Source organism: Anguilla rostrata, chromosome 14, assembly GCF_018555375.3.
Source record: "Anguilla rostrata isolate EN2019 chromosome 14, ASM1855537v3, whole genome shotgun sequence".
Classification (NCBI taxonomy): Eukaryota; Metazoa; Chordata; class Actinopteri; order Anguilliformes; family Anguillidae; genus Anguilla; species Anguilla rostrata.
In genome coordinates this window covers 19,690,322-19,714,575 of record NC_057946.1, presented here as the reverse complement: position 1 = coordinate 19,714,575, position 24,254 = coordinate 19,690,322, and the positions used below count along the sequence as shown (strand labels likewise).

At 41.3% G+C, this 24,254-nt stretch overlaps 1 protein-coding gene across 4 annotated transcripts in view; it reads left to right on the top strand.

The window, feature by feature from the left end:
• The first annotated feature begins 4,702 nt into the window (after positions 1 to 4,702).
• Positions 4,703 to 24,254, top strand: part of ctif (CBP80/20-dependent translation initiation factor) — a 109,054-nt gene continuing 89,502 nt past the window's right edge. Inside the window, exons 1-2 of one of the 4 annotated variants that reach the window (XM_064308959.1) lie at positions 4,703 to 5,038; positions 22,661 to 22,874. In XM_064308959.1, coding sequence (XP_064165029.1) covers positions 22,701 to 22,874 — 174 coding nt within the window. In that variant the 5' untranslated portion in view covers positions 4,703 to 5,038; positions 22,661 to 22,700. Of the gene's footprint in view, positions 5,039 to 22,463; positions 22,489 to 22,660; positions 22,875 to 24,254 lie in introns of those variants that run through there. The other 3 variants (XM_064308961.1, XM_064308962.1, XM_064308960.1) reach the window with 3 other exon arrangements.

Sequence of the window (24,254 nt, the reverse complement as noted above, 5' to 3'; positions counted from 1 at the left end):
GGCTCCCTGCTTGTAAAAGACAAAATCAAGAAAAGGCATTTATACGCCTGAGCCTCAGCAGTGATGCCTCCTAACTTGTTGCCGGTTTTAGAACAACGGAGGCAGGACGAAACGTGAGGGCAAGGCCGAGTTTTGGACAATGCTGGAGGAGAGACCGCGCTGTGAGCTCCCTTCTCATGTCGCCAGCCAGATTGATGTCTCCAAAGTACCCACATTTGGACAAGCAGTCATTTCTCATCTGTCGAGGCATGCAACGCTGGGGCTATGCTATTCGCTACTGCACAACTGCTCACGTGACAGGTGGAAAAAAACACGTAATGATAGGTGGGCTCCAAATGCTGTTGACATTACACTTCTGCGTGCACCACCAGGTTCAGGCCCTGGTAGAAAGAGCCAATTTGTGACACGTGAAAGGACTGTACTGTCTAATTCCATGTTTATGGATTGCCTTTTTTAACAGACAGACTGGGGACATGTGGCCACAGGCACAAGGAAATATCATTATCCTCCCATCTTGCTAATTGGTGCCTTGGTACCTTTGACTTCATGTCAGCTCATCATTTCCGTACAGGGTGCCAATGGCGAACGCCCGTCTCACTTCACTCTGTCCTCTTTGGTTCCTCTTTGCTATTTATATGTTTGTGTAGTTGATAATAATGTAGGACTATAGATCCGCATAGATAAAAGACCAGTCATTTTAAAATAATCACCAAACCACAACTCTCTCACATTCAGTCCCCTTTGTGTTAACCTTTCACAAGGTTCATTGCTTGAGAGCTTTAAGAATATTGCCTATTAACAGCAGCCACCTAACTCTGCAGCTGCAAACTAACTCAACAGAGAGAGAGAGAGATGTGGGGCTTCTAGGCGGCACACACAGCTAAAGCACTAGGTCATAGTGCAATTATGTACCCCACACCCACAACCGGCCATAGTGTCACCCAGGCAGGGAGGGATCCTATCAGCAGGGAAATCCTGGTTTTGTCACGCATTAGTGATTTGTTCTCTGTCTGATGGAGGATCTGTGGCTCTGTATGTTTGTAGCATCAGTTATGAAGTCTGAAGTGATGACTTGAGAACGTTGCAGGGATTGTATGGGGATACAAACACAATTAAACATTTCAAATTGGGAAAAAGTGGAGCAAAAAAACAAACATGTGTGGTGGTGTGTCACCTGGTAACCAGTCCAATTCAGATCTGAGAAGGTCAGAAATCAGATAACTGACGTTACTACACAGTAATGAAATATATGAAATTGGGGCACCATGTTATGTAAATGAATATGAGGACTGTTTATGGCATGAATAAAGAGAACCGGCTTTCTTACTCACAGGAATGGCAGGATGTTCCTGATTCAGTCCTGTTTTCTCTCACCTGCCTGGATGGAGTCCTGGTGTTAGGTAATTTGGGAAGCTGCTGGCATGAAGAGGAAGCTTGGTGAAAACCGGTAGGTGCCGAAGCCTGCAGGAAGGTGAATCTCACCAGGAGGATTAATTATAATCTGACACTGAAATCCAAACTGTCACACCATCTGGAGTGCAGAACTTTAAAGACAGACTATGACACTATTACCGACAAAAAGTGCTTTCGGATGCAATCAGAGCCGGTAGAAAATTGAGAACACATCACCCTGACTAAATTTCTTATGCAAGAAATATTTGTGCACCAGCAGAGCAGTTTAGATATGGATTTTTCAGCCTTCGCAAAAAAAAAAAAAAAAAATCATTATTTTATTTGTCATATTAGTTGGTTTTTCCTTTAAAAGTATGTGCAATCAGGCCCTTCCATAAATATTTTCAATTTGACATTCTCATACAATATACATTTCCAAATTTTGAGACTTGTAAAATAGTAAGTTATCTGTTTAATATCTGCAGTTTCTCCTACCAAAGCCCACAGGGTCACCATGACAAACTACCACTATCATCAAATTGACTGTTACCTGGCCCCATTGTTTGTAAACGTTGACCATGTACAAAATGTGAGTAAATGTACTTTAGTGAGGGGCTGAGATTGTGATGATATCCTGAAAAGGCAGTATAAAATATTGGTGAGGGAATCTGGCATATTGCTTGGAGGTTCAAGTTCAAGCGTGAACATTGCCGCTGTACCCTGGGTCACACAACTGCACCCATTTCAGACTGACCTTTGAAATGGAATATGCAGCATGTAAAATTACACTTTCATGTACACTGCACAGTCAAAACAGCACAGCAATTTGTCTCAGTTCAGGGGTGACACAATGACCAACATAAAAATGTTAAAATGGCCTGATATTGAGATGATAAAATGTAATCCTCTGTGAACTATTTTGATACCTTTCTTATTTCTTTAAAAATGGACAGATTCCCTCGTCAGTATTTCATACTGCCCTTTCAGTATATCATTACCATTTCGGCCCCATAATAAAGTCCATTTACATAGAAAAAAACTGCCTTGGGCATTACCCTGTTCCTTCAATGTAGAGGTTCTGGTTGCATTAAGTATTAATCAAAAAGAAAACACACTGGGCTTGTCCAGTTCTTAAGTCAGAAATGTTAATGGCTCAGTGTGAGCCAAAGACAAACTCAAAAATCAAAGGATCAACCTCATAAATACAGTTCATTATATATAAAAGAAAGCACAAACACCATACAGCAAAGAGGTGAATGATACATTTCAGCACTCCTTCAGTTTCGCTTCTTTAAACACGAACATTAGCAGATGGCACATATGGCCTACTTTAGGTCATTACAACATGCATGGCAATAAGTGAACACAGGTGTTCTCCCAAGAAATACAATTAGTTTAGAAAATAATATAATAGAATATATAATAATGATATATCTACTCACAAATTGACATTCTCAATTACTTCATATTTAACACTACATTCTCAAATAAGGAACACAGTGTACAACATTTTAAAAGGAACAATAATATTATAACACAAAATAAAGACCATATGTACCATATGTACAACTATGAGATATGTTTAAAATGTGATTACTAGTCAACAGAAATGTCCTGATGTCATACAGTCAGACTATTATGAACATACATTACAGTACTGTATATACAGTATGCTTTTCTTACTTTGTCTCTAAAAGACACAAGACACAATCAATAATATTCTCATTAATGGAAATGTTAATTGTGAGTTTATTAGGTCAATTGTAGATCAGAGAATTAAGTGAACACAATGGTTAAACATTTATTTAAAAGTCTGCTGGTACTGACAATATATTATTCAACAAATATAATCAAGCTCCACCAACAGAATTACAGTAGTTTCTTTTTGCAAATGCCACAGAATAAAACTTCATTTTGACTGAGAATATATTAATCACCAAACCAGGGTGTTTTATATTTTGGTGCAATTCACCCACCAACCACTAGAGGTCAATAGAACTGTTCTTTTTTTCTGTTTCAATTTACAAATAACATGCTAACAGATAGCAAATTATCACATCTACAAAATTAGAAAATTAGAAAATAAAACCATATTTTATATGCCATACTTGATGCATTTAAATTCAGCTTTGTTCTAATCCAAACTCAGCATGATTTGGCTATCAAATGAGCTCTAGTAGCCTCTAGTAATTTCTTCCGCAAGAACATGCATATTCTCTAATGGGCACAAGAGGTCCCCTGTGAGCATTTTGTTCCTTTCGAATGCGATTCAAAATCATTACCCTTAAAATTGCATATTTAGAAAATACAACACAAAACAAGCATTTACAGTTATATTGTATTCCATACAAGACAAATCGCTTCACACTTGATAATTCAAAGTGTTCATAGGTGTTAATGGTTCAGCCTGTTTTCCTATATAGTACATTACTTATCCATTATTGAGTACTTTTATTTTGTTGATTTATCAGATATTTAGTTAATCATTGCGCTGTAGATATTTTTCTGGAAATTGCTTTGAAAATCATATGCCTTCAATCATCATTTTTTCTTAATTCTTGTTGTATAGAACATGCACACATGCATGCAAACACAAACACGCATGAAAGCCATGTTTAAAGAATATATTTGAACAGGATGTCCCCCAGGATGGTGCAGCAGCATGATGTTGTAAAACATAAACAGCAGAGCTGATTGCTGATTTGAATGATGCAACCAGAGGTATAAAATTCAGGGTCAGACAATAAATTAAATTAGTGAAATCAGCTGTCTCATTTAATGGGTGGAAAAAACACATGGCAGAACTTTTATTCTCTGATCCTTGGACTTTCCACCAAATGTAATTTCTTCCTTTTTTTAAACACAGATTATAGAGAGGAAGTAGATCCTAATTCTCAAATCCCAGTTCCATCTCTTGGGTAGGTAATGTCCAGGTAAAAAAATAAATAAATAATAATAAAAAACCATTTGGAAAGTGGACAGTGTTACAATACAGTGTGTTAAATTATTAACCCTTTGAAGTGCTAGTGCACTAACCATTAGCCAACAATGTTAGAAATAATATTCAGATATTATTTGTCAATCGTGAAGGTTTTAAGGATTTATAAGTAAGACACATTGTTTGCAATTAATAGCAAAAATATTACTGAGCTGAGTTAAAACAGCCTGCTGCTGTTATGGTTAAATTATCCAGTGATTTTTTTAAAAAGGCTGTAAAAACAGGTAGCCTTGCCTACCAGCTGTATGTGACGTCTGTAAATAAACCTGGGCTGACGTGGCAGGCATTTCACGCATTGCACCAGGATTACACATGTAAGGTGGGTGTCTGTAATGAGAACATAGGCTTCTCGCTAGTTCCCGTTGCGGAAACTAACAGAACTGGATAAGTCATGGAGGTACAACCGCAGAACTCCACCTCCCAGAATTCTAACTTCCATGTGCGCGTCCTGGCAGTAAACCGGACCAAACGTCACATTCCTGCATTCCCGTCCGTGTGTCAGAGACGTTGCTAGCTAGCTAATCTTTTCCTCCCCGGACACATTTCTTTCCGAAAAAGCACCCATGCCAGGACTCATGACACTGCAAAAGGGGATTTAAAATCAGGAGGTGCTTTCGGATTCTGCATCCATCTGAATCCACGAAACGGGTGAGGATTAATATTTTTAAACGAATTAAGGTTGATAAGTTTGTCTTAAAACATTTTCGCCGGTGCGTGTTTACCATCCATACTGTGGCTTGCTAACAGGCTAACTAGCAGGCTAGAGGCTGAGCTGGATTTTGTGCAACTTGTAGTTACGCTTATTCGCCAGATGGCCTCAATATCTTTGACAGTACAAGCTAGGTAGCAGACAGCTAGTTATATTCATTCGTTGCCTTTCTTTGTGATCTCTTCCCAGGCAATGCTAGATGGCAAGACAGACCATAAAAAACGAATTTAGACTCTGTTACCTTTCGCACTACTGATAATGCCAATGATTTGTGAAATACAGTTAGTTAAATGCTAGTCAGTCGTAATTTTAGACATTTAATTTTCTGCTAATTATCTTCAGAGTAACTAGATAGCTACCCAACTCAAGAGTTTACTGAAGTCATAACTATAGGAATCCGTCCAATAAATCGGTCACTGACTGTTTTGAGTTAGCCAGTGGAGAGGATGTGAAACTTAGCAATAGCAAACTACCGAACTTGGCTAAACTAGCAATCGCTTGTCGTAAGGTTACTGCAGTGATTGCGCGTTTACCAAATAGCTCGCAAAGTTAACTGTTTTCATGTGTCAGATGGTTTTCAGAACCATTTTTGTCGCGTGATTGAACTGAACATTATAAGCTTGTTACATGATTTCTCTGTCATTCGTGAGTCAACATAGATGGTTGCATTAACGTTGCCTCTGCTTTGTTACGTTTCAGACACAAGGCTAGACAATGTAAGGGCGGGGAAAGCGGCGTTACATTAGGCCGGACAGATGTGGTCATTTTTACTGTGACTTGACACATTTATTGCAAGTAGCTTACCAACATATATCACCGAATCAAATATGAAGTAATTAGCAAACACGATAGGTGTTAATTTAGTTAAACCCATTTAGCTTAGGTAGCTAGTATAATGTTCCAGTTATCCACAGAAATGCAGTGTTGTTACTTCGTCTCAGCCGTATTATGGTACTAGGGAACACCAGAAATATCAGTACTAGCTAACTACGTGTAACTCGCTAACGCGTGCTTGTGTCATTTATTGATGTCTTGCCTTGCTAACCCGCTAACTGCTTCACAGTTGAAGCCCGATTGTAATAAAAATGAAATACCGGCGCTCCGTTCTTTGCTACCCGGACGTCTGCCTGTTCGTCAGGTAGGCTATCAGTAGTAGCAGCAGTCACATTAGTCAGTTAGCCCACTAGCTAACATTAAATTGCGTTACTTGTATTTAGACATTTAACGTAGCTGTATAACTACGCCTACGAATTAGTTACCTCGAGTATACTATTAGTAGTACACGACTAGCCTGTCGGATACATTAAAGCTAGCAGTTGGCTTTATGCCATTTACCAGTCGCCGTATGCACACATTACATGCGTGCAGTAGGCTACATGATTTCTAGGCTCTTACTTAAAAAAAAAAAAATGTTACTCCACTCTGACCCATTGAAAACATCACTTCGTCAATCAGGACTAACGCTGTAGCAACAGGAAGTTAGCTAGCTTGCAACAATTACCTGTGTCTACAGCTAGTGGCATTGCCAGATGTAGACAAGCGGATGGGTTTTTTCATTGTGCCACGTACGGGGATATGTGGAGTATGGTTTATTTTTATACAGTCTATGGGTTTAAGTAGATGTGGTTCTGCTGTGGTAATATTTGCATTGAACCAGTAATTAAACACTCTAAGACAATGTGTTATACATTTGTCACAGACTGTTCGACTGATGCCTAGTTCCATTCCATCTTCATGTGCTACTTGGGACGCTGATCCTGATCAGCTTCTATTTTAGCTAAGCTGTTGCTTGTCTAGAGTATTTTTCTTTTTATACATTTGCATTTACATATTTATTACATTGAATTCAGTATTAAGATAATATCTTTGTTTCTATTAAATATCTGATGGAAAAAGGCTCCATTCTAGTCGGCATTAGACAGAAATAAATGATTCCTGTGTGTTCTAAGCAAATAAATTTCAATTAACATTCATTTTATTTCTTTCCTAAATTTTGATTTTGTGACTTGTTAGGTACAATGGATTTTGTTTGTGTCTGGAAAGATCCATAGGTTTATATTTTCATGAGAGATCATTATTTAGGGTTCTTTGCAGACACAAAGGATTGCAGTGGTCTACGGGTATTCCATGGAATTGTAAAGGCTTGTGTACTTAAGATTCTGCTTAGGGTACAGTAATGTGTGAGGAAAGGCATCGGATTGTTTATATTATCTGATCAACTATAAAAAATGTTGCTTTGGTGTCACATTCATTAGGTTTTGAGGGGACAGCAAACTCCAGTGAGATTGGAACCATTCTCCTATATCAGTTTTTTATTTATACATTTGTAAGTGACCTGACATCCTAATATGCATGGATTAATTTGTTGTTAAGTGTTGACTGCCGTTACAGGCTTTTGTCATGATTGCTAAGGTGTCCTTAAGTAATTCAGGTACTAAATGATGTTCTTCAGTTCTTCCAGACCAAAGTCTTGGATTTGTCGCATATCACATCAGATGGACTTGTGGTAACATATTCTTGCAGTTTGCCAAATTACCCGAGGATACATACCCTAAGGTTATTTGGCAAATTCAGTAATAATATGGTTTTTGTATCCACTTGGAGAAATTTGTATTTTTGCACCCACATTACATGTCCTAACACAGTTTTATGATAGTATGGTATATTTGTTGGGATGGTTTAGTTGTGTTAATGCTGTGGGAACTATCATTAAAATTATGAATTAGAAGGATGGTTTTGTTTTGTTAATGTACATGGGGAAAAGAAAAAGATATGTGGGCTGTGGTTATGCACACGGAACCTGTATCTGCAGCCTGATGATAACAGCTGATATTTATTGTTGTTGAGTAGGTATTCTTTCCAGAAAGTGAGGGCGGAAGAGTCTGTGTGTCTGCAATATTAGCTCCTTTTTTACCTCGTCAAAGTCAAAGGGCTCCAGAACTCGCACTGATAACATGCCCTTGAATTGACAACAAACACTGATATTTGCAGTAACATCAACGAGAAGCCGCAAATCAATGCCTTTCCAGTGGTAAGTCTGGTTTGTCTGGTACTCCTGTGGCTGTTTATGACTGGGTTGGATAGTTTGTGATAACTTGTCGCTACATGTTGGAAGTACCCAACAGTGGTCAGCCTGAATGTTCTTTATGGAACATAAGATCACATATCTTACATAGCATTTTATTCTATTATTCTACGCATCAAGAAGAAAGTTTCTGCTCGATATTCAATATAGTCATCATTTACATTTTACATAATTTGGCAGACACTCTTATCCCGAGTTACTTATAGACGGTTTCAACGGTAACAACATAAACAAACGTTACTGCGCATGTGCGTTGTTCTGGCCCTAACTTGACTTCCGGCAGACTTCCGCAAACAATCAATAACAACAGAGTCCCTCTAGACTATTTCTGATAACAAGCAAAGTAAATAACAAGTAAATTACGTTAGCTAGCTAGTTAAAACTATGTCTAGCCCGTATTATTTGGGGTTACCAGTCGAAGAAAAGAACCGTTACTTGGCCAAACTGAAATGCGATAATGTTACATTACCAGAAAATCAAGTGACAGATAACTGTTCACAGTATTGCACCTTGCTGAGCATCATACATTCCTTACATAATCCATAACTGTTCTGGGTTACATGCACATTCATTCCTGTATAAAAAGTGCACTCTTTCTATGATATTGCTTAAAAACGATGATTAGAAGCACAAACTGGGGCTAGTGGGCAGCATGTGTAGCCAATGCAATTACTGTAGGTTATTTATTTGTATAGCATGTATTGATGGGAAAACATCGTGGCTCTTATAGTTTGGGTCATCTTGCTAGGTTACCACAACAAAAATGATCAGGCAATGTAACGCTGTCAAGTCATTGGAAACAGGTATCATAACGTTAGTAAAAAACGTAGCTAAAGCGTATGAACTACTAGCATTGAGCTAACGTTACTGTGCATAGTTTATAAAATGTTAGCTACGTTTAGCTAGCTAGCTAGTGGCTAGCTACCTAGAATGAATTAATTAAGCTACAATCAATTTAGTTAGCTAATTCATAACTATTTCAGGCGTGTTACTGGTCAGCTTAGTTATCGCTTATTATGAGTTTGTTACCTGAAACAAAGTGCTAGAGTGAGAGCACCTATTCGACCACCTTCGTTCGACAGACAGGAAAGCGTAAACTGATTCGCAACTATATATGAAATAGGCGAAATATCGGTAACAACCTGTACCTAGTTATGTAGGAAAAATATCCTTGTTATCCTCCTGTGGTTATTTTTTCAGTACTTTCACGTTTTTTTGTGTGCCAGCAAATAAGTCAGACGTGGTCCAGCGCTAGCATTTGGTTGCTAAGGGGACGTGTATCGACCACCCCATATAAATGAATGGAACTTGACATAAATTTGCTAGTATCCTGTCTTGCATATTGGAGGTTAATATGAGAAAGGGTCGTCTCTCATCAGCACGTCTAGGAATCCGTACATATTCACTGTTGTAACCTAAGTCGCAGGACGCAAAATAGCCGTTAGGAAAGCAGTTTGAAATTATGAAGCAAAGTCTGCGCCATTGACTTTAATGGGTCGCGATTACATAATTCATTGTCTTAAATTGATATAGTAAATAAGGCTGTATTAGTATTACTAAATGTGTATGTATGAAGTTGATTTTTTAAAATACAGTTTATTATGTGTATTTTTACAGGACTTACATTTTAATAGGTAACGATGTCCAGTTATTTCTCAAAAATACGAAGTAACAACGGGCAAGCACCAGCTGTGATAATCGCAGGGATTCATCAATTCGTTTCACAATTTCCTAGTGAGGTTACAAAGTTAAATTATGTAATTTTCGAAATATAGTTTGTTCCTGAGGTCAGGTTGCACCCACAGCACAACAACCTGAGCCCAACATCAGTCTGTTCATCAGTTTAACTTTCACTCCATTTGTAATCGGTGCCATTTAAGCCAGTAAACACAAACCCAATAATAAACAAACACAGACCGGAAGTTAATTTAGGGCCAAGCGCATAACCTTGGCAACGCGCGTGCCACTGATGAAACCGTCTATAGAATAAAGGCCCAGGGACAACAGATGTAAATTAGCTGCTAGCTAACTCTGGTGCAATTACCTTTTATTTGTGCACAGTCCCTTTAAAAATAAACAATAAAAAAGGTGCTTTGAATTAATTTTACATACAGGTATGTAGCAAGCAGAAACTCGAGACAAATATGTTCTGTCCACAAAGAGATGGGTCCCGGGTCTGTGGCAGAAGATGGCGCATGATGGCTCATGACTGCTGTTCTGGCACTGCTGGGCAGCTTGCTCTGCCGCGTAGGTACTAGGACGGGAAAGAGTGGTGATCTTGTGTGTACTCTGCGGGACCTTCTCAGGGATCGAGCTGCGAGGCGACCTGTGTTGGCAGAATGGAGTGACCGAGGTGGGGTGAAGAGCTTTACCATCACCTCGATGCAGAAAGGGTTGGATTTGTTTTAGGCCCTGTAGTTCAGCACTAGAGTTTTGAATTTAAGGTGAACTGCTACAGGGAGCCGGTGGAGAGTGCAGAGCCAATGGTTTATGAGCAAGAACCTGGAGTCGGTTGCATATAAGTTGGTTGTATGACCAGCCCTTATGCTAATGTCGGATGCTATTTGTCTCCACTTAAGTCCAACGTATGTCCAGAATAAGCCTGATGTTGACATCAGTTTCTCCAGCTAGACTTTTTCTGGTACTCATATCAACTGATGTTCACATGCAAAGTTTGTCCGCATGAAAGTGTGAACTCCTCATTTGCGTGCTGTGGAAATGTTTTCCTCTTATTGGTTTGCTTGCGTATTGATTCATTAATGAACACTACGTTTCATTCTTCAATGCAGGATGATTCCGTATTATAAGGGACAGATAGCCAATCTAGTAATAATCGGGATTGAGTGTAGATTTTAGTCCTGAGGAATGTCGGATGTTTGTTCATGCTCAAACTTGTGCAGCGGACGTGAAATTTACCCCTGACTGAATGTTCAGTGTTAGTCCCGGGTGTAAAGTTTTTTATATAGCCGGCCTCCGGGGAGCTTGAACACCAATCGGGCTGCAGCTTTTTACACAAGGTGCAGGGGCCTGGCTGCAGAGTCAGGGAGTCCAACCAGGAGGTGAGTGGCAGTCCTGCATGGAGATATCGGGAATGCTACAGCTGCCCAATCAACGATTGCTTATGCAATGAGACGGGGACAGCCCTGCTGACTGTAACCATCCCTCCCTCCCTGGGAAACTCTGAGGGTCAGGATTTGACTGAAACCCGCCCTTTTTGGACAGCACTTAGGGTCACGATCCAGTGCCAAATTGTAGGGTGCATTTTTGCTCTGAGAACCTCTGCTTTATCAGGGTGAGCTATCCAGTGTCTCCAGGCCAGAGGCCTTTCAAAGACACTTCTCTGCATTGCATTTGGGCTTGTCTTATGTGTACTGTACTATATAGCCTATTTGATTTGTTGATTATAATAATGTTGTTCCCCAGCTGGCTTCTTATTAGATAGCCTTAGAACACTTTTTTCATGAAAACTAGCCAATTAAAGACTTTGCCTATATCATTATGGATATGATTGTAACTCCACACAGCCCCCAAATCACTAATTTTGGCAAATGATGACATTTGTTTTAGTTATTTTTGATGTTTCAAAGACTTTTTAAAGCAGAACCTTAGCAAGGTCTTTCTTGGTGAGACTGTTCGTTTTGTAAATGAGGCCTTGTGAAGCCTTTTTGTTGGGCTAATTAACTGTGGAAAAAGGAAAAATATTCTGCAGGGAGCTGTTATTGTCATGTTCAAAGACATTTCTTGAGGTGAGAAAATTAATTAAGAACATTAATTTTTAGAATTAAAGGTTCCTTTTAATTTGAGAGCTAGCCCTATGCTATCCTTAAAATTGCACTATGCTTTGCTGAGTCTGCACCTAGCAAGTGCTAATGTAAAACAGGATTACCACAGTTGGTTCCGGTGAATGCATTATTTCTCTTCTGATAAATTTCATCCGGTCTTTGGAATTGAACAGCTGTTTTTTGTGTCAAAGACACATGTATTGATGTATTGTGCATCAAGACTTTCACTGAGTGAATATTGGTCAAATGTTCTCTAATGGGCTTAGACACGAAGCTTGCTAGACGGTAGGCAGGATGCTCTAAAAACCCAGTTCAGCCCACTGTAAGGAATTCCATCACTGTAGCCCCCCTCGTGTAGTTGTGCTTATGTGCCGTTGCATGTAACAATGAAGAGGCTTTGTGGACCCTGCAGCGCTGCCTGGCTTCCCTGTGCCAGGCCTGCACTGAATGCCCCATCAGGTCAAGCCCGAGTAACAATGTGAGCATTGTTGCCCTCAACCCCTTAGGCAGGGGTGGTGGAATCCTATCTCGCCCAACTTGGTTCATAGCATGTTCACAGAGCTTTATAATGTTGTAGTACCAGGAGTGTGTTTCATGTCAAGTCTTACATTCTTGTTGAGACAAGTGGCAAAGTGGCATATCGTGTCCCTGAGGCCAGGTAAGATTTATGAAATCCAACCCCAGAGATAACTGTTACTATTGTAAATGCTGTTATAGTGTCTGCTCTGGTCTGTGTTTGTTAGAGTTGTGGATGTGTCACATGGTAAAGGAATTGTCATCAGGATCTGAGAACGGTGAATTTAGACTGCTTGATTTTGCAAATACAGCCCTGTCTTTTAGCCCTGACATGTCTCCTTTTTACTGGCTGCGTGTTTATAGTGTCACAATTAGAAATAAGCTATCAACGTGTTTTTTTGGTAGATTATTTTCATTAAACCTGAATATTAATTGTTTGATGATTAATTATTAATAAATATATCTTGAGTAATATCATCGATTAATCTCCCACATGATGCATGGGCTTTTACTGATATTGTGACAGCATGCATTCTATGTAGCCTACCAGTTAGGCTACCTCATTGTGGCAGCTGGATTTGTTTGTGTTTACAGAATGGAGGTTTTGCCATCTGCCGTTCATAGCATGGATCGTTTTTAACTTCAGCACTTGTGTCGCTGTTTCGGGTTGTGAATTGCAATGCAGCACTACCTGTCTGTGTTAGAGCCTTTAATGTGTGCTGTGTTACCTGATGAAGCCTCTGTGGAATACCCGGCTCGCTCTCAGTGCTAAATCGCCCGCTCCTCTGTCCTCATGTCCCTGTAGAACTGCTGCAAAATGCTGACTGCTCTGTTGTTTGGAGGCCCTGTGCATTACAAAGCATCTGTGGCTTCTGAGGCCTGTACATGTAATCAATAATAAACTCTGCCCTGTGCTTTGGGATCTCAAACGGTGGACAGAAGCTCACGTGCTCTGTACATTCCCCGTAAAACTGAATTAGCTCGTGGAGTCAGTGGGCCGTTCACGCTGCTGAGGGTCTTTGCTGTTGAACAAATGAGAGGGTAAGAATGCAAAATTTAGTGAACAATACTGTGCATTCTTTTCAGTTTCGTCATGCCTGAAGAAAAGATCTGTCAGTCATGAATGAGTGTTATATGGGATTAATGTCAGGTGTTAGAGTTAGTGAATGGAGAGTGAGATGAAAAGCAATGAAAGAAAATGAAAGCAAAAATGGGTGGAGCCGGTGTATTCTGTCAATGACTTGATTTGATCTGAAGCAGTCATTGTTTTGAAAGGGGCTTGTAACAAGGCTACAGCCTGCAGGTTTGATTACCAGCTGGGTCACTGTTGTACCCTGAGCAGAGCGCTTGACCTTACATGCTTCTGTTGGCCTATATTCAGTTGTGTAAATTGACAGCTTATTAAAAAATAAATAAAAGCTTGTAATTACTCTGGATAATAGCATCTGCTAAATGACTTAATTGTAAATGCTTTGTATTTAATTGTTAGAGCAAAATGTCTTCATTTGTTCTAACAAGCTATTGTAGCTCCAACCATTAAGAGGTTTATCAACTGTACTTTACCATCCCTAGTTAGAGTGTATATGTTTTGATATACTATACATTGCGTATATCGGTGTGTTGACCAAAACAAATTCCTCGTATGTGTAAATGTACTTGGCAATAAAATACGATTCTGATTCTGATTCTGATTCTGATTGTTGTGATGTAACCTATGCCAGATGCAACATGCATTTTGCATGCTTCGACGCACACTGTATTTTTATAGCATGTTTCAGGCATTTTATAGGCTATATAGGTTTCTTGTAGGTTAACTGTGCAATAGCAACTAGGGTAATAGCATGATTGTATTAATGCTTTATATCTATCCAACTATCTTATTCATTACTGCTAAGAATTAAAACATTAAATTGGAACAAAATGTACTATTTCAAATGCAGTAAAGTATATATTCCTTTGTCCCACAGCTATATTTCAAATACTGTACTTATAACAAATACAAGAGCATGATGTATATTACAAAGGGAAACAAGTTTTCTCACACGGTAAAAGAGTTTCTTTAGAATCTAGTTTATATTGAACTTGTCTGAGGCTATGCCTTGGGCTCCATGCTGGAGGATATTTTATTTGTTATCGCTTTTCTGCCTTGAAGCTGGAGCTAGTCGGGTGTGAGCTGGAGCTAGTGTGGCCTGAGCATGGACTGTATGGAGTAGTCTCTGTGAGCTCTTTGGAGCTGTAGCACACCCCATCACGCGCATTCAGAAAGCCCCGCGTCACTGTGGACAGGTAAAGCGCGTTCTCCAAACAGGAAAAGGCTGGAAGTCGTGCCGGTCGGCTACAATAGCGGTGCATCATGTTGTTTTGGGTTACTTGTTCTTCTTTTGTTTGAAGGTTGGGGCGAAAGAGAGCGATCAGCAGGGCAGGCTGCTCCTTTGTTCAGATCCTCCATCAGCGCCCCTTTGAGTGCTGACAGAAGCAGTGCAGTTACACAGTCTGCTGACTGCAGCCGGGGCTGGCCCACACCAGAAATCACAGCCAGCTCTACTTACTCAGCTGTGCACTGACATAATGCAGGGAAACCACCCTCCTCGCCAGCGGAGTAAGGGAGTTATGAACACCACTGATATGTATTGTGTGGTACCTGAGTGAGTTGTAATTTATAATGAATAACCATTGGTACTTTTCTGGCCGGTGACACCCTGACATGCTTATTATTTTAACGATTGTTTTTTGTATTTCCGTGATTAACTGTTGTATCTGTTAATTACAGACAAATTGCCTGCAGTTCTGTTTAGAGTTACTGCTGCAATTTAGGCCTAACAGGAGCCAAGAACAAGAATTACTTGATGGACAGGGAACATTGCATCTCTGGCTTCTTGGTGCAGTTGGAACATGTCTTTTCCTCTCCTGGAAAAATACGAGATTGCCACTGGCCTTTTCACAAGTTGAGCGTTTTTTGGCAAATAACCTCCAGGTCTGACATTAGCATAAAAGGCTCAACCAGTCAAATTAGTTTTACATTTTTCTATTTCCATGCTGATATAAATGGTACACAAGTACACTTGCACGGCAAAAAGGTTAAAATGCACGACAGTTTTACTGTTATTTATTTTTATGTTGGCCTACATACGTATATATTTTATTGTCAAATTGCCTTTCATGCATACTTGTTGCCACATGTCAACCCCTGATCAGGATCAAAATTCCTTTTAGTACATTTCTCGAAATTTAGTGCCTTCATTGTATTTAATCAACAATGATTAGGCTATATTGTTATGTTAATATATAATATTAACATAAAGCAATCTTGGATGTTAATGTTTTTTTCCCCAACTTAACTGCGTTCATGTTTATGCTTAAGTAAAATGTACCTACCCTAGTTGTGTCTCTCATTGTTCTGGTTTAGTCTTGTGGACATAACCCGCATTAACACAGCTGGAGAGTTGGTCAAATTCTGGCATGTAATTCTGCATTTAAAATATATATAAATATATATATTAGTAATATATATTTGAATATATTCAAATGTCTGTTTTTTTGGAAGGACAATTCAGATGTAATTTTTGGCCAATGCTGACAGCCCTCATAGGATTTGTGATGATATGATGGTGGAGGATTTCTTATCATCCATATTGACAAACTGACTGACTTATGTTGTAATTTCAAGATGTTGCTGCCATGCTTGATTTAGATTCTGAATCATGTGAGTCATGAATGCTATTGGGAGCATGTCAGATACCACCCACCGCCCCTCAGTCAGATATTGTTCAAAGTCTGTTAACTCTGTCAGAATTTTACTGGCTGCGTTGACAGGCCTGTGGATACGTCGCCTTTACAGTGCCTTACTGTACTGGCCTAACCAGACTGACTTCCAATGCGAACGCAGAAGTGCAGATATCTTCCTGGAAGCAGCAGCGTAATTGTATCTCAGACTAATGCGCTGTAATTGTAATTACGTGGTGTGGCAGACCCGTGGGGTCTTGTGCCAAGCCGTGTGTGCACAGCTGCTCTCCGCGGGCCACTTCCAGCACAACACGGATCTGCGGAAGCTTCTGGAAAGAGGTGGTGCTGTTGTGAATCCCACCCGCAGTGTGATCATGCCTGCTGGTATGCAGCCTGCCCCTGCGCTCCTGCTGAACACTACCTGAGAGCAGCAAGGTGTCATTTCCCGTGTCTGTTCTCTCTCCCAGAGGAGCTGGTTGGCTGTTGCATGTCTCCCGGCAACAAAGGCTGATGTGTGGATTGCTGGTGGTGCTGCGTAGTCTGTTGTTTCTGCATTTGGTCACAGAGCCCTTTTGGGTAGTGCTTGTCATTTTGTTTATTAAGGCTGTTATTTGAAGAGATTTTAAGAGGGTGTTGATTAGCACAGTGCTGTGTTTTTCTGTCAACGTTGTAACATGGCTGCATCACACCATTTAAATTTTAAGCTTTATGATGTCCTTCTCCACCTATTTCTGAATTGTGAAAATTTGTGAATTCTCTTGTGGAGACATTAAGCGGTTCCTGTCTCTGCAGCGTGCGACTTGATCTCCTCTCTGTTCCCTGTCAGCTGATATGCCCTGTGGTACTCGGGAGAATGTTGTAGTGTTTTGCTCCCTTGTGTTCCAGAGTACAGCCCTGGGTTGGGAGTGGCCAGCTTATGAACAGCTGGCCAATGAAAGGGCGTCCCTTGCGGATTACAGCAATTTCTGTGGGACAGCAGCACAGCCCAGGAATTTCACAGCACATTCCTGGGACGATAACGAATCCGGTCAGATATCTGCGGTCAGGTGGCTTCCCTCTGTGTAATGAATGGTAGCGAGATTGCGTGCTCTGTTTAGAGTGGCAGTTGTGTTTGTTCCAGTTATTTAATTCAGGTCCCCGTTTCTGTCTGAGAGATTGCTACCACCAAGCAGCACCAACTTAAAGCTTGTTAGTTGCTACCAGTTCACAAATTCTTCCTGTCTGCATCAAGTGGAGCAGGCTTAGCCTACCCATAATATTCCTTCCTATAGGCCCTTGATTATTCAGCTTCTTGACACTGAAAGGTCTGTCCCTCCTACTGTTGAAGCAGAACCAGTCCAATTTGTTGTATCTTATCAGTGTTGGGCAAGCTACTTGGAAAGTGTAGTGAGCTAAGCTACCAGTTACTCTACATTAAATGAAGCTTCACTACACTGAAGCTACCCCCCAGAAAAATGTAGCAAGCTAAGCTACAGCAACATGGCAAAAGTAGTTTACTACATCAAAGCAATTTTTTTTTACATTGAACCAACTTCATTCCAAGGAGGCCATTTTAGTTGGGTGAATCCTCTACAAAAGAAATAAAATTCTACAATATTGTATATTGTCTTGTTCAAGTATCAATGCACACTTAATTCTAACATCCATGGACAATCATGCACCTTACTACCATAGCAATATCCATCTGACTTCCACCTGATATTAACATAATTGAACAGTGTATACTCAGCAAATAGTATATTATAGTTATGGTTCTCTAGTCTCTATTCTAGTTTGAGCTATTCTATTAATTTTTATATTTGAGTTAGTCTGTTTAGTTATTGTATATAATACAATAGTTGCATTTAGTTGTATTTGTTTCTTTTACCTAGCCTACCTCATTGTTTTTGTATTTTGATTTATGTCAAGTGGCTGCTGTAACACTTTCATTTCCCTTTGGGATTAATAAAGTACTCTATCTATCTATATGATTGGCAGTTTAAAAAGTGGTATTTTTCTTAGGCCCACTCTGTACTAGTAACTATATCTACATAAATTTCAAGCAAATCATTTTGATTAACCACCATACTTTGGTTTTGTAGAGACTTGCATTTTTGTTGTACCCTCTGCTGGTCAACGTTAAAAACTACAGAAGTCATATTTCAGAGTAATCTAAACTTTTCAACTTTTCCTCTGTTCCCTCATTCTTCCCCACCTTTTCCCTCCTATATGATACATTGCATTACATTACAGGCATTTGGCAGATGTTCTTATCAAGAGCGATGTACAACAAAGTGTAGGCTATAACCGTAACCAGGGACAAGTGTGTTGAAAACCCTAGAGGAAAGTAGCCTACAGTTCCATGTGCAGGGAACAACGGCTAGTTCAACTTGGACCCTGTAGGTTAAACTGATCAGCACAAACAAACTCAGCAAAGCAGCCTATGCAAATAATACAAGCAATAATTAAACAAGTAGGCACGAGTGCAATAACTAAAATAAACAGCTACATACCTACATCTTTCCATCAAGTAAACACAAGCTCGCGTGTGTCTGTCTTCCAGGCATCAGCCCAAGGATTGGTACGTGATGTCACCGTCATACAGTGCTTCTGTCGGCTACACATAGCCTACAAGTCTGTGTATGGCTGTGCCGTCATTTACTGATCCTTAGCAGTTTTATTTCAGACCGCAGCAGAAAGCTCCGCTGCGCTTGAGCTTCAGAAATGCTTGGGAAAATGTAGCTTGTGTGGACGCTACCGCACTACTTGATCAATAAAAGAGCTTCGCTACTGAAAAGCTATTTGATTCAGAAAACAGCGACGCTACCACCACGCTACTGAGAAATGTAGTTAAACTAGTAACGCCGCTATAAGTAGCGGCACTACTGCCCAACACTGTATCTTACGCATATTCATGAATGGGCATGATCGGGGACAATACTGTGACTATGGATATGATATTCTTACCTTGGATGTGCCTTTCTATCAATATGTAATATTGCACCAGAAACCCCTGTCGTGGGGACATAGAGAAGACTGAAGGAATGCAAGGGCTGACTGTGTGCATAGTCTGTAGGTTCTGTTAGAGTTAACCTCCCTGCAGTCTGAAACGCACACAGAGATCCTCAGTCTAAGCTGCTCAGCCCCAGTGCTTTGACCACACTGTGAGATGGGAGTGCTGTCAGTCAGGTGCACTGAGCTGCCTGTGTGGGCTGAGCTGGGCTGTGGTTGAGTGATATAACGCTAAAACTCTCACCAAGGAGAGTCTGTGCTGTACATGCACAGCTCCTGCCCTGCATTCCTATTTCCTGGGTTACATCACCGATATCAAACGTTTTTGCCAACTTTTTCAAAGAGGAACCAAAAAAGTTCTCATGCTGGCCACAACAGTAGGATTTGGCATTGGTCTTTTTGGAGAAGAACATGCCGATTTACAATTAATACAAGCAATAGTACATCTGTTTGGTGAGCTGCCAATCAGATGTGAATTTCCAGTGAATCTGTTGCAGTCTAGGCATGTCAGGCCTCCAGCTCTCATGCTTAGAAATGACATAGGTACTTCACATCAGATTAATCTGCTGCTAAATTCATGTTCTTGCCTTGCCACTCTGAAGTAAAAAAGCGCTGTATAGCTAAAATTGAATTGAATCAACTGTTTATAAATTTGGATGAAGTATGTACACATTTTAACTTGGGGCTTAAAGAAGACGAAAAATGTCAGAATAAAGTTTTCAGATGATTTTATGCTGCAATGGAGCTAGAGGATAGTGACATTTACGATGTCCGTGTGATTGTTACTGTGATGTGATTAGGTATTTGAGTAATTGATGTGATGTGATTAAGTATAAACATGTATGGTAGATCACTTTGTAAATTGTTCAGCCTTGTACTGTAGGTTGATGGATCAGTTAGTCTCCTCGTTTTTTGGACAGTGTTGACGAAAGAGAGAAGCCAAACCAAACACATGGTGTCCAGCTTTGATCCTCCCACGGCTTGAAATGGCTCCCGTACAGTAAGGGCCGTAGAGGAGCAGAAGTGGGCTGGAGTTCCCCACAGAATTTGAGCAGCCCGCTGTAGATGAGCACAGCCATGCCATGTCATTGCCGTTTTGGAGAGAATGCTGGGGCTTCTGTGTAGTTCCTGGTCAGCAGGAACAGTGGCAGAAACTCATTAGTGGGTGTAATAATGTAAGACCGTTGTAACTGGCAGGGGTGTGGGGCGTGTGAATGGGCTTCATTGGTAAATGCTTCAGTGAAATCAATAAGCCAGAGCTCTCCAGCACTCATGGCAGTTCATTGATCAGGCTGTCCTTGACCTGGAATTGTCCACACTTACTCTGCCCTGTTGTATTGGGTAATGCTTTATTTTCCTGTCAGACACATGTGCCCCACACAATGATACATGAAGCTCCATCAGTGTTGCTACTGCAGTGATAAGGGCTTCACCAGTGCAGTCCATTAGGATGGTTATACTTGGCCAGCCAGTGTGCACTTCATTGACTGGCCATTTGGACAGGTCATGGATATCATTTTACTGAAAGGGGCAGTGATTATATTTTATGTAGCCTATATTAAATAAGAGGGAAGCATGGTAGTGTTGCATTATTTTCACTGTGAACCTCTACTGGGAACTCCTTGGCCTGACCATAAGCCTATTAAAACTGTTTAAAAAAACATTTTTATCCTTCTGTCTGTGGAATTTAAGGGATTAGAGTTCTCTTGTGAAATTTTACAAACATTTTATGGTTCAACTTTGGTGAATGAAAATAGCTGCCGTCCCAGGGTTTTGGTTGTGAATTTGTCTGTCGCTCTGGATAGTTGTCAGTCTGCCAAAGGCATTGTCTGCTAGCAGTTAGCGCCCTTCCCTACTGTAGTGTGTGCTGTCGCTCCTCACAAACCCAGCCTTCCTCTGTCTTGTTTCCCTCTTAAATCCTCCCTGCACCTGTGGGCCCAAGGCACACAACTGCCATTCTCACCCTGGGCATCGGCGCCTGCTTTCGAATGTGCTCCTTAGAGGAGTGAGAATGTGCTTTACCCTGCAGTGAGTGAATGGAAGGCTTATCCTTCATTAATCAGATTGTGTTCTCTTAGAAGGCGGTCTACCTCAAACATAGGAGTGATCTCTCCTCCATACCCCCCCTTTCTGTAATGCCAGACGTGCTGTGCTGGCCTTGGATCTCTCTCAGGTTTGTTGTTGTCGGTTATCTGTGTACGTTCTGCAGGTGATCTCTGACTTGTCTGTTCTTGACACTGTGTGCTCTGTGTGACTACGTCTCTGGTATGTGAGAAATATGTGAACTATGCAGCGTGCACTCAGGCTTTCGCCCGTACCCAGGCCCTGGGTTTCTATGAATACTTATCTGTGCACCCTGTCTTTAGTTCAGAGCTGGTTTAACTCGCACCGAGCAGGAAACTCCCAGCAAGGCGTTATATATGCGCACAGTCAATACCGGCCAATTAGGCTGCAGGTTTATTGTGTCAGCTGCAATCCTTGACTCTGCCCACCCAGCAGATTAAAAGCTAACATTGTCTGCATTTTGATTGGCATCTGTCATGATAAGAGAAGCTCAGAACCTTGCCTAGCGATGTGCACTTTGGTGTTGTTGCAATGTAGGATATTGAATCTGCATCAGGATTTTTTCTTGACAAACACAACCACCATTAAGATCAAAGGTTTGTCTTAAGAGATTTGGAACAGTTCACAAAGATAAACAAACGAAAATCATTACTGTATGGACAGGTCAGCAGACTCCTGCGAAAGAGAAGCTTGGGGGCTTGTGGTGGTGCAGATTGTCTGGGCCGTACCATTCTCTGGTGTTCGGCACGAAGGGAACACCAAGCCACAACGTTATTAGCAAGATTCCTGCAGCAGCTGCAAATCCTCTTTGCATGGGGAACGCTCAGGCGGTGATTTAAAGGGGATTAGCCACAGGCTGTGCTTGGCCCAGCGCCCTCGGCCAGCCGTCACGTGACCAGGGCCGGAGGGGACGTCCCCAGGAAGTCGGGGAGATGAGAATGAGCGGCGACAGACCGATTAAGAGGGCAGCGTGACATTCCGTGCCAAACTGAGCTGGCGGGACGGGCGGCAGCCGAACGTGCGCGAGTCACTATGTTTGTGTCTCCGGACCGCAGGCAGGAGTGAATGAGAGCGCTGGGCATCAGCTGCTGCTGCACTGTAAACAGAGTGGCTCTCAGCGGCCCCTACTGGCAGACTGCTACATTGCAATTTTGTTGGAATGTTTTTTTTTTTTTGGCAGTACAGGAAACCTATTTTAGTTTTTTCTTGAGGAGTTCTCCCGTGGGCAGTAAGCGTTAATGCTATGGGTTTCTATGGAAAATTCTGTGTGAATTTCAGCTTTCGAGTTCATAACATGAGCAAGGAAACCGAACAAAATCATAAGTAATTTCCCAGAAGACAGAATTGTGTACGTGGTCTTTGTAGCTTGGTGAACTTATGCAGCTTTCCATTTTCTGCAGGTCCTGCCCTTCTGCCCTCCCCCGCCAGTGGCTGGTTGCCATGGAGAACTCGTCGGTGGCGTCCGCGTCGTCGGAGGCGGGCAGCACGCGCTCGCAGGAGATCGAGGAGCTGGAGCGCTTCATCGACAGCTACGTGCTGGAGTACCAGGTGCAGGGTCTCCTGAGCGACAAGAGCGAGGCGGACGCCGACGGAGAGAAGCCCCACATCTCACAGGTCAGTGCCCCCCCCCATCTCCACTGAGCCCGCCCATCGCACCATCTCCTGCTGCAGCGGGTGCTGCAGACCCAACCGGCTTTACCGCAGCGCTCCCCCAAAAACTGGGCTAAGGCACCGCTGTGGGTCCGTGCTCCCAAAAGGAGGATGCTCACATTCGGGGCTAAGGATGAAACTGCTGAGAGAGAACCGCATAACCATTCTGAGGGGTGAGGGGGTATTCTTCTGCCCGGTTATACAGAAGTCCATATGAACTGGGGGAGCAGCAGAGCATTGCATGAATACACACAAATTGCTCCTTCCAAAATTACAATTCTAAAAATAGCCAGTGTGGTGGAAGCAGCAGTAGGGCAGCATTAAAGATTGGAGCTAATGGAAATCTGAGCGCGCCACAGTCCAGGATCTGTGCTGTGAAGAGAGTTCCTTTTCTGCAGGAGCGGCCCTCCTGTGCACAGGCCAGGCTTACTGCTGGTCGTATTAATAAGATGAGGAGGCTCTGTGGATGACCTCTCACTCACAGAAAGCTTCCTCTGGCTCAGCATGACCCGAGGCTCTCTTTGAGCCGGTATGGCCGGTTTGGCAGTAGTACCTAAATCGTATGCAAATTGGTGTATTTCCAGGACAAAGGTTTTGGCCTGGAAACGCAGCAGTTTAAACAGCAAGGTCTTTTCCTGAGCTTTGTAAGTCACTTTGAGGAGTGCAGACAATGTGGGACAGCATGATTAGCCCCTGCTCATCAAGAATAACCCATGAAATCAAGAGGCGCCGTGGCAATCAGATTAATCTGCACCCCATGGAGTTGCCTGCATTTAAAATGAAACCCTTCACAGAATAGTATAATGAATTTCAATTTGTGGTCAATGGCCTTTTTAGAGAATTGTGCAGATTTATTCATGTCTTTATTTTCTTAATATATTTTGTAATTTTACAGTGATTATAAATTATAAGTTTAGCTCATAATCCACTGTAATACAGTCCTGGAAAATGTATTATTAAGGTGACCTCAATTAGCAATGCCTTACTGAACAAAGGAGTATGATTTCTTTGGTTTCCCCAAAGTACCCAGAAATTACGTAACAGAAAATTGTTAAGAAAAGGCAATTCTCTTCTCTGTGTGGTCTTTCTGTGTGAGGTGAGAAAGGTTATCAGACATTGCTTTCCCATGGAGGAAAAATGTTTTCAGAAATATACCCACAATGAGAAGATGTGGTACAGTATGAATGGAGAAAATTCATGTGTTTTAAATGTTCAGTTCCATCTTATAACCTGAGATTACTAAACCAAAATAAAATAAATGCTGTTCTGAAGCAGTTTATTAGCAACAGTTTATTTTGTTGATGGTATATTTTAAGATTTTTTTCCTAGTTATTCACTTTGGTT